At 37.6% G+C, this 11,112-nt stretch overlaps 1 protein-coding gene across 1 annotated transcript; it reads right to left on the bottom strand.

The window, feature by feature from the left end:
* Positions 1-4,146: 4,146 nt before the first annotated feature.
* Positions 4,147-8,043, bottom strand: LOC110703698. Its single transcript, XM_021881489.1, has 4 exons — positions 7,683-8,043; positions 6,171-7,527; positions 5,029-6,119; positions 4,147-4,700 (listed from the first exon to the last, which is right to left on the bottom strand). Exons 1-4 carry the CDS (start codon positions 8,041-8,043, stop codon positions 4,147-4,149), a joined length of 3,363 nt encoding a protein of 1,120 aa, XP_021737181.1.
* Between the last annotated feature and the right edge of the window lie 3,069 nt (positions 8,044-11,112).

Below are 11,112 nucleotides of genomic sequence, written 5' to 3'. Positions count from 1 at the left end.
CTTATTAGATAGTACATTTACCCAAGAACATCTGAACATACGACAAAACCTTATATATACGAGCATAACCCTAACTAAAAAAAGTAGATCATATAAAATCATAAGACTGACATGGTCAACGTGAAAATACATCATACAATACTAAGCCATACAACATAAATTTAAGGTGGTCAAGAGTAAAATATATTCCCTTGACCGGATGACCTTTAAAAAAAAGGTGAACTCTTATCTTACTTTACTCTACTAAAACACAAATTTAAATTTATCACAGTCGTAAAAAAAAAAAAAAGACAAAAGGTACAAAACTAGATCAAAACAACAGAAAAACAAATAAAACGGAAGCCATACTCATGTCTGCAAAGTAAATTATCATAAAAGAAATTACTATTTGGAATAGTCTCAAATAGTGTTTGAATAGTGAAATGCAATACATGACACGTCTGAAATCTAGCTGTCCCAACTAACGTCAGATAAATATTGATGTAATTGGTCCAAATTGAAATTTATTGGATACAATATTAACCGCGGGGGTAAAAAAAAGGTGACGTTATTTCACTATTGACAATTGCTTATCAAAACTAACAAAAGAATACACAAAGTAGACTGAGTAAACAAACCATTAAAAAAAAAAAAAAAAAAAAAAAGCGAAAGTCAGAAACCACAAGCTACAGGAATTCTCAAAAAAAAGTCAAGTATCATTGAAATGATATGAAGCACGATCCTATTTTTTAGGAACAAACACTATTCATCTATACGTGCAATTATACATTTACACCCATACGTATCCCTCTTTTATTCTCATTCATACAATACTCAATTATCCTTAGATAAATATCAATGGGTTTGGTCCGAACTTATATTTATCGGATCAAGTATTAACTGCGGGACAAAGATATTATAACAAGCGTACATAAAAGGGGGCCCCTTTAGCACTATAACATGTAGTACTCATTTAGATGTGGAAATATTTGTCATTTCTCTATATTGGTTGGACATGAGTCTTTAGAGTAATGGACTTTATGGCTTAGGTAAATTGGTCATATAATAGGGTAGTACACAAATAAAAAAAAAAAACTCTAACAGTCTAAGTGAACATATTAATATACTTATTATACTCTAAAGGGTTAAACGATACTTGTTTATAAGGAAAATGAAATATCCCCCTGACGAGACAAAAAAATTGTACTTTATACTATACGATTATTATACATATATGTATAAAAATACGGTCTAAAATACTTACTTTTACTATAAAAAGAAATTACCCTTATCCAAAATCTCCACTCACCACTTAATTCTTATCTTCCTCCATCTTCCTCCTTACCCGAAAAAAATCAAACAAAAACCACCATTAAACTCAACCACCATGTTTCAAGAAAACCAGGAAGATCAACCTGTCTTCACCTTTGAGGAAGACATGAGGATGATAAGGGTGTACTTCATGTACATTGTGGGGCTAGTGGTCCTCCTAATGGCTGTATTAATTTACTTGTTAATCCATAAGTAAAAACCCAAAAATTACTTCGGTGGAGCAGGGTAGAAATGTATGTAGTGTCAGTTGTACTTCAATATTTTGTAATTTAGTAATTTAGAAGTACAAATTGTAACATGTATTTTGGAAATTATGAATAAAAATCATTATTATTACTCGTTTCCTTTGTTTTATGTAATAAAACAAACACCATTAAGTTTATAAAAATAATTAGCAAAATAATAATTATTATTTGCAAAAAAAAAAAAACAATAATTATAGTAATAAAAAATGATTAATAGTGATAATTAAAAAGGTAGGATCAAAATTTGGTGTCTACAGATTGCCCCACATTGATTGAGTTTAAATAAAACGATAATCAATGTTTGAGAAAAGACACAAAATTTTGATGTATGTTAAAAAAAAAAGAAATCCTAATTGATCTTCATTTAAACATTGACCTGAGTGAAGTTGAAAAACTGGCTACAAAATAGAGTGAAATTCTCACTCAATTGCAACACAAATGTTGGCTTGGGTGCAGTTGAAAAACTGGCTGAAAAATAAAGTGAAATTCTCACTCAATTGCAACACAAATGTTGGCTTAGGTGCAGTTGAAAAACTGACTGAAAAATAGAGTGAAGTTCTCACTCAATTGCAACACAAATGTTGGCTTAGGTGCAGTTGAAAAACTAGCTGAAAGAGAAAGAAGAAAATAAATAGAGTGAAATTCTCACTTAGTTGCAACACAAATGTTGGCTTGGGTGTAGTTGAAAAACTGGTTGAAGAATAAATAACAATCATTCTTGAAAAAAAAACACTATTTATGGATTTCGGATGCAAAAAGAGCAGGTGGTTTGTACCGAGTTTTCGGAAAAGTAAACTCCTTCGGCCTTTTCTCCTTGGCTCTATTAACACCACCACCCCTATAAAAAAAAGGTGGTGTTCATTCCTTTCTACACCAAATCAACTCCCTTCTTCTTCTTTCAAGCTTCTCAAGTCTTATTTATTCTCTCCTCAAATTTCTAAAAAAAAATGAATGCCATGTTTCAAGAATTCAATGAAATCAGTGGAGCTAGAAAGCTCCAACTAAAAGGGGTGATAGAAAACATTTCTCCACCTCGTCTTTCCTCTTATACAAGTGTCTTTACTAGAACCATCACCCCTCTCCTTGTTATTCAACCTCGGTATGATATGATTCATGCTGCTATTGAATTTTGGGATGAAGAACACCATGTTTTTCGTTTTGGAGAGACGGAAATGACTCCTCTTCTAGAAGAAGTGGAGGGTTTACTAGGTCTTTATAAAGAAGGCCGTGTGATTACACCTGCTGACCCAAGGGCAACCAATGCGGCCATGAGGGATTTGCTAGGCATACCATTAAATATGGAAAGCAATTATCGCCTGCTTGACAGCTTAATGTTAGAGAATTTCCTTGAAACCTTCTCTTTATCTCATTGGGAATCTGCCAACAATGAGGATTTCAAAATGTGCCAAGAGAGAGCTTGCATCCTTTTATTGCTCGGCCTTGTTTTGCTCAAAGAATCATTATTTTCTTGTCATGTTCGTTGCCTTTCTTTGCTGTCACATATTGAGTCAGGGAACCATTTAGGGCTCTTATCCTAAGGGAACTTATGACGGGGCTTGACCATCTGAAACAAAATCCAGGTGGTTTTGTTAAAGGGTGTCCAATTGTGATTCAACTTTGTTTATGCGAGAAATTCAAGCTGTCTAGACCACCTTTTCGAACTCCTTACCAAACCCGACATATTCGGGAGAGAGGCTTTTTTCCTATATTTTGTCAATGTTGCAATCATGGTGGATGGAAAGACGTATTTGCCGTAGCTGATGTGGAATGGATCATTTCATTTCTCAACATAAATTCCATAACAATTAGCACTAGCAGACGCAGAGGTGTTCAACTTCCAGGATTGTGTCGTTTCACATTCTATCTTCCTTGGAGATGCTTGAGACAAGCGGGCCAACTCCAACGACTCCTAGAGCTTCATGAGCTCCCAGTGGTACCTTGTACCACTTATGAAATTGGTAGTGTGGAAGCTCTTAGGGCGTCATCCCGTGTATGGCAATTTGCACGAATGCTTCCAGCACTTTTAGTCCTCGAAGATGATGTTCCAACCGCGTCCTATACAACATGGTTGTTGGAGGACCTCGAGGGCGATGCTTGAATAAATCCCTAGAGGGATTTCGTTATTTGTACTTCAAAATTTGTATTTTGTGTTTCCCTTGCTTATGTATTTTCAATTCGAAAAGAAGAAATCGTATCCGAAGGCATTCGTCTCTTGGTTATGGTGTATGTGGTTGTTGTTTCCATGTTTAAAAATGGATGTAATCTCGCCAAAAACTGAGAGAGTTTGTGTTATGATCAAATAAAAAAAAATGTTTGCTGTAATCATATTTTGTTAAGTATTGCCTTGATCATGATCTTTTAATAATAATGAATATTTCTACATGACTCTTAAGCATGCAATGCAAACATGAATGGAATATAAACTTTAACATGATACACGTGACTATCTAGAGTTAGTAGGAGATTCACGTTTTTTTTTTCGAATCCCATAAATACAACACCGTACTAATCAAGCATAATACTTTTTTAACTGATCAAGGTTGGTGAAATGAACAAATTCATTTCCATCAAGATCCATCAATTTTACTGCTCATGCTGGTGTAAGATGTTTGACCAGGAAGGGACCAAACCAGTTGGGCTTGAACTTTCCACGTGGATCATGAATCGGTGCTCGATTTTCCTTAAGTACCAAATCTCCCTTTTGGATATTCCTTTCCTTGACCTTTTTATTAAATGCCCGAGCAATGCGTCTTTGATAAACTTGAATGTTGTGAAGGGCTTGTAACCTTCGTTCACTTGCCAAAGAAAGTTCATCATATCGTTCTTTAAACCATTGTTCTTCAGATATCTCGCTTTCATTCATTACGCGAAGCGATTGAATCTCCGTTTCGATTGGAAGAAGCGGGTCCATTCCATATACCAAAGAATATGGAGTAGTCCCAGTTGGTGTTCGAATGGAAATTCTGTATCCCCAAAGTGCGTAGGGAAGTTTATCGGGCCATTCTCGAGCCCTATCTGTCATCTTGGCGATTATCGTCTTGAAGGTTTTGTTAGCTGCTTCAACAGCTCCATTGGTTTGAGGACGATATGGTGATGATTGGTGATGTCTGATTTTGTATTTCTCAAGGGTTTCTTTGAGATGGCCTTCAAATTTCGAACCATTTTCGGAAATAATTTCAAAAGGTACCCCATACCGACATATAATGTTATTGATTAAAAAATTTTGAAACTTGTTTTGCCCCTAGTTTCGAATATGATGATGCCTCCACCCATTTTGAAAAATAATCGACAGCAACCAATATATATTGATGCCCGTTCGAAGCTTTCGGATGTATTTTCCCAATGATATCTATGCCCCAGCTGGTAAAAGGCCATGGAGAAGTAAAATTATTCAGGCTAACTGACGGCATATGATTAAGGTTCGCAAATAGCTGACATCTTTTGCATGTTCGTACGAAATGGATGCAATCACTTTCCAAAGTGGTCCAGTAATACCCTGCTCGCAGAATCTTATGAGCAAGCATTCGTCCATTCATGTGAGGCCCACATTCTCCCCCATGTACCTCTTCCATGATCCTTCGTGTCTGCTCCCCATCGATGCATAATTGCAAATTTCCATCAAAACTCTTATGATATAACAAACCTTTCAATATTGTGAAATGAGAAGCTAGCCTTCGAATAGCCAATTGATCCTTCTTGTGACTTCCTTCAGGATATTCTCCATTAATTAAATACTTCTTAACGTTAGTATACCAAGAATCCTCATCATCTTCTTGGGTTAATAAAGCAATTGTTGGTTTAAAATTAACCACTGGAATTTCTTTTTCTACAATTGTTACCGATTGTACCTTCACATCATCGTCCCAAGTTAAATTTACCGCCAGATTTGCCAAAGCATCGGTGAAACTGTTTTGTTCGCGAGGGAGATGTTTGAACTCTATTTCTTCAAAGAATGGGATAAATTGTTGAAGATACTCCGTGTACATTTGCAACCTTTTGTCCCGAACTTTCCAAGCTCCAATAGTCTGGGAAATTATGAGATAAGAATCACCGTATACTGTGAGATTTTTTGCACCAGCTGCTAATGCCGCTTTGATTCCATAGATGCAGGCTTCATATTCAGCCGTGTTATTCGTCGTTGGGAAACTAAGCTTCACAGCGAAAGGAATATGTACTCCATAAGGATCGATCAATAATACCCCTACACCATTTCCCCTTCTATTTGAGGCTCCGTCGAAATACATCTTCCATTGTGACGTACTAAGATAGAAAATATGTTCATCTGGAAAATCATCATCAAATTCATCACCCGATATAGGTCCATCAGCCAAAGCTTCAGATATAGCCCTCCCTTTGACAGACTTTTGATTCACGCACTGAATGTCAAATTCTGACAATATCGCATGCCACCTTGCTATTCTTTCACTCAAGATTGGCTTCTCAAAAATGTACTTGATTGAATCTAACCTCGAAACCAGATAAGTAGTATGTGCTTGCAAATAATGTCGAAGCTTCTTTGTCGCGTAAATAAGGGCAATACAAGCTCTTTCTAAAGGAGTGTATCTAGTTTCATACTCAAGGAAATTTTTACTGAGGTAGTAGATAGCTATTTACTTCCTTGTACCCTCTTGGTATTGTGCCAAAAGAGCTCCCATGGCTGTTTCCGTAATAGTAAGATATAATATCAAGGGCTGCCCTGGTTTCGGCGGCATTAAAACCGGAGGATTGGAGAGGTATTCTTTCATTGAATCAAATGAGGCTTGACATTCGTTATTCCATTTTGTAGGAACATTTTTCTTAAGTAACATGAATATAGGTTCACACCGGGTTGTCAATTGCGATATGAACCTACTAATATATTGAATTCTACCAAGAAATCCCCGAATCTCCTTTTTCGTCCTTGGCGGAGGAAGCTCTTGTATAGACTTTACCTTGTCAGAATCAACCTTAATTCCGTCTTGACTTACGATGAAGCCTAGAAGTTTTCCCGAAGTTACTCCAAATACACATTTATGAGGATTCAATCTCAGATTGTATTTCCTAATTCTATTGAAGAATGATTTTAAAGCATCAAGGTGCGTTTCACGATCATGACTTTTGACAATCATGTCATTAACATAAACCTCCACAATATCGTGGATGAGGTCATGTAAAATCGTCGTTGCAGCCCGTTGATAGGTTGCTTCGGCATTCTTTAATCCAAAGGGCATTGCTCTATAACAAAAGGTTCCCCATGGGGTAATAAAAGAAGTTTTGGACATGTCCTCTTTTGACATAAGCACCTGATTATATCCCGAGAATTCGTCCATGAATGAGAACATGGCGTGTCCAGCAGTGTTATCAACCAGAACATCAATGTGGGGTAAAGGAAAATAGTCTTTTGGTGATGCTGAATTTAAATCCCTAAAATCAATGCACACTCTGACCCTTCCATCTTTTTTGGGTACTACCACCACATTCGCCAGCCATTCCGGATGCTTAATTGGTTTGATGAAGTTGGCATCAAGCTGCTTTTGAATTTCCTCCTTAACTTTGAGACTAACTTTCGGTTTCATTCTACGAAGCTTTTGTTGCTTTGGCTTGCTATCGGGATAGAGTGGTATACGATGTTCAGCAATGCTATGATCGACACCAGGCATATCAGCATAAGACCATGCAAACACATCCACATATTCTTTAAGTAAAATAATAAATGCATTTTGTTCATCGAGGGAAAGGATGGATCCTATCTTGACTTCTTTTACATCATTATCCGTAACTATGTTTACAGTTATAGACTCTTCCATGGGTGTCACACATGATTTAGGTTCATTGAAAAGTTCATTATTAGAAAATGCTTCATGATCAAGATCAATTTCTTGTACGCAAATATGTTTACAAGTAATTTTATCGATATCTTCATGATATGGGATATCAGGCAGTGTATGGATAGATGATTGTCTAGATGATGAGCTATCGGTTTCATAACCGTCTGAGATAGAGGATTGAAAAGGATATAGTTTAGGGAAAAAGGGAATTGTTCTCGAGTTTCGGATCGGATATTGTTTCCAACTTCTGTTTTTATTGGAGTAATAAGCGTAATGGGATCCAATCGGACTTCATAATCAGAAATTGATGAAAACAAGCCTCTTAGAACTCCTTGCTTTAGATGGTCAGCCCAATCAAAATCTTTCTTAGATACCGGTTTCTTATCAAACCATTTCTTAATAAATTCTTCATTCCTTGCTTCTGCAAAGAAAATTTCTAACCCAGGGAGAATTTTCTCTTTATCCAAGTCATACCAAGGTTCAGGAAACTCATAAAATGGCTCAGTGTCATTTTGCAACACAAATTGCCCATTCAAAGTGAGAGACTTCTTTTTCATAACCTTAGAACCCATGTTCTCATCGAAGCCTAAACCATGACGATTTCGCTTATCGATTATTGGGATTGGGTGCCTCATGCCTTCACCGTTTCGTCCTAAACCAGCTCCTGGAACATAACCCATTTTCAACATCAATTGAAGTCCTCTAGTAAGTGTTTGGGGTATTGGATCTTGGATTTCTTGAATGGAATCCGAGGGTAGAGTAGATTTTCAAGTTTGGTTGGTCATGGGTTGACAAAGGATACCTAAACATTACATACTGAAGATTAGGATTTCCTCATTTTTTTTGAAAATAATTAAAAAAAGTAAACGATAAATGCAAAAATGCATGCGAAAAAAAAGGATTTTGGTAAAAATTTAAGGACGTCTATTAAGTTAGATAAGCTAGTGGGGTGTTCATTCCCAAAAAAAAAACTTTTTAATTATTTCGGGTCGCGCCATAAGCCTACCTACGTATCTCCAGATAGATTTTTTTGTATTTTCACATTTTTTTTCTCTCTTTTTTTTGGAGAATCAGACCCGTCGTAGTTCAAAACGGAAGAAGGAGGTTTTTTTTTTGAAACAGCTGCACTCTTTCAGAGTTGCCTACGTACCCCAATAACAATGTGCGTGCAAGTACAATTTTGTGTATGATCATGAAATAGTGCTTTAGGGGATCAAGCTGTACGTAGTTCTTTGTACCAAAAGAAAACATAAGGAGGAGAAAAAAAATGCTTGGTTTATAGTGCTCATACTACCCCTTTTATTCATCCTTCTTGATGGAGGGTAAGATAGAGGTCACCATGTCGTTGTTGATGCTTCCTTTCCCATGTATAGATTCCTTAGGCTTTAAGGTTTTCAACAGTATTTCTCGTAGTCCGAGTAGTGACGAGCAATCAAAAGAGTGGGATCATCTTCGTGTGTCCAAAGAGAAAGGGAATTTATGGACACTTTCTGATTCGGGCAGGAAATTCCAGTTGTGCGCTTTATACACCAACGGAGGGCGTGACATTCGTTAGTATCATGGCCATGTAACTGATGATAGTGACAATATTTTTTGAGATTTGGTCCAACAGGATCAGCTCCTGCTCGACGAGGTAGTGGCTTGATACGACCTTCTTCGAGTAGTTGAAGGAACAAATCAGCTTGAGAGGCTCGTGGCTATGCCGGGCTTGTCTCTGGTACGCTAGACTGAGGATGGGCCGGAGTGATGATCCCACGATCAATAAGATCCTGGATTGCACATTTAAGGTCATAACAAGTATCGGTTCTATGCCCATACAGATGACAATAACTGCAATATTGTCTCATATCGGTCCCATGTGGTGGTAACGAATACACATAGCTTTTTGCCCAAAGAATACCCTTTTTGCTCAAACGATCGTACACCACACTCAATGGTTCGTCGATTCGAGTGAATATCCTCCTGTTAGCTCTTTCACCTTGAGGGTGCACCTTAGGCCTTCTTTCCTGTAGTCGATAGGCATCAATTTCGTAACCGTGTCTCTCCATGTGCGAGAGATCGGCGTATTTGATGGAGACCATATGTTGATAATAAAAATCATTTAACTTTCTTAGCAATATCAACATAAACTCCCGATCAGTTATGGGAAAACGAAGTCGAGCCCGAATGTAAGAACATCTTGAAAAGAGATGTGAAAATGATTCCCGGTCACTTTGCTCCATATTCACTAGCTTCAGTTTTTCGGTGTCAGTCTGTCGAAATTCAAATGCCCAGTCACTGAATTCTTGAGCTATTTCTCCCCAAGAGCCTTTACTTGTTACCCCTGAGGTATAATACCAGGATAACGCGGGTCCACCCAGACTTCTATTAAACAACATAGGAAAATGTTCTTCTGAAACATTCAAAGGGTATAAGGTGTTCACAAAGTTGTATAAATGGAGAATAGGATCTCCCAACCCATTGAACTTCTCAAACTGAGGAAGATTAAGATAACGATCTACATGCCTGTAGTTAGGGAAAAGAATCAACTCCTCCGGGTATACCAACCTTCTATAACACAGGACATCAAAATCCAAATCAAAATCCTCGGCCCTAGACCTCTTCCGAGATCCCTTATCATGTTTAAAGGAATTACTTGTCCAAGATTCTCCTCTTAAACAAGGATCGCTGTCTTTTAGAGTTTTAGGCTCCTCTTCTACCCCATCTTCATTGGACCAGTTTGTTCCATCTCTAGCTCCTTGGGGATTAACCTCAGAATCATTGTCATTTTCTTGAAGCTCTTCTTCTGGATCTTCCTCAGTTTCTTCTTTCGGATCTTCCTCAGTTTCTTCTTTCGGATCTTCCTCAGTTTCTTCGTCTTCCTCTAAGTCCTCTTCCGGATCTTCCTCCGTTTCTTCTTCTTCTTTCCATGAGCTACTTGAATCAAATCCAATATTATGAATAGTGAATCCGTCTAATCGACTACCCTCTTCTTCATCTAAATGGAGCACCGATTTTCCAACAGTAGAAACATTCATAACTTCTGGATTACCCACAAGTGTCACTGCACCATGATCTGTGAGCAGCTTCACCTTTTGGTGTAAGGTAGAGGCTACCGCCCTATTCTCATGAAGCCATGGTCTACCGAGCAAAAGGTTAAAGCACGCTTCAATATCAATTACCACAAATTCAACATTTCTAGCCACTGGTCCATATTCCAAAAGTAACTCAATTGACCCCAAAACGTCCCTTTTGGCATTGTCGTAAGCTCTAACAACTTGTCTTGAAGGTGTCAAATCTTCTTTTTGATAACCGAGCTTCGTCATAACTCGATAAGGATAACCATTGTCAATAAGTACCCGGGGTTAGGGGTGTACACCGGTCCAAAACCGGACCGGACCTGGACCGGACCTGTTTGGACCGGGGACCTGAATTGGGTAATTATGAGGACCAGGGACCGGACCTGAATTAACAGGTCCGGTTCCGGGCCAGACCTGAAAAATCAGGTCCGGTCCAGGTTTAGACCTGAATGGACCTGTTTTGTGTTTTTTTCGTTTTTTTTAATAAAAAACCTATTGGACCTGCATATGGACCTGCATATGGACCTGTTTTGTGATTTTTAGACCTGTTGCATAATTTAATAATTACATACAAACCAAAATTATCAATCACAAAACTAAATAAAGTCTATAAAGTCCCGATTCTCAAACACCAAAAATACAATTGAATCCACCGAAAATACAAATAAGTCCACGAAAACTCATAACATT

This window comes from Chenopodium quinoa, unplaced genomic scaffold, assembly GCF_001683475.1.
Source record: "Chenopodium quinoa cultivar QQ74 unplaced genomic scaffold, ASM168347v1, whole genome shotgun sequence".
Taxonomy (NCBI): domain Eukaryota; kingdom Viridiplantae; phylum Streptophyta; class Magnoliopsida; order Caryophyllales; family Amaranthaceae; genus Chenopodium; species Chenopodium quinoa.
Note: the sequence above shows the minus strand (reverse complement) of the source record. Positions and strands in the feature narration are given on the sequence as shown.

Bases quoted from the DNA above. Each gene is read 5' to 3' on its own strand.
- LOC110703698 (XM_021881489.1), bottom strand. From the start codon at position 8,043: ATGGGTTATGTTCCAGGAGCTGGTTTAGGACGAAACGGTGAAGGCATG. The intron at 6,120-6,170 runs GTAAATAGCTAT...GTATGAAACTAG, and splicing joins TACCAAGAGGGTACAAGGAA to ATACACTCCTTTAGAAAGAG. The intron at 4,701-5,028 runs GTGATTGCATCC...CGAAATTTGAAG, and splicing joins TTACTGGACCACTTTGGAAA to GCCATCTCAAAGAAACCCTT.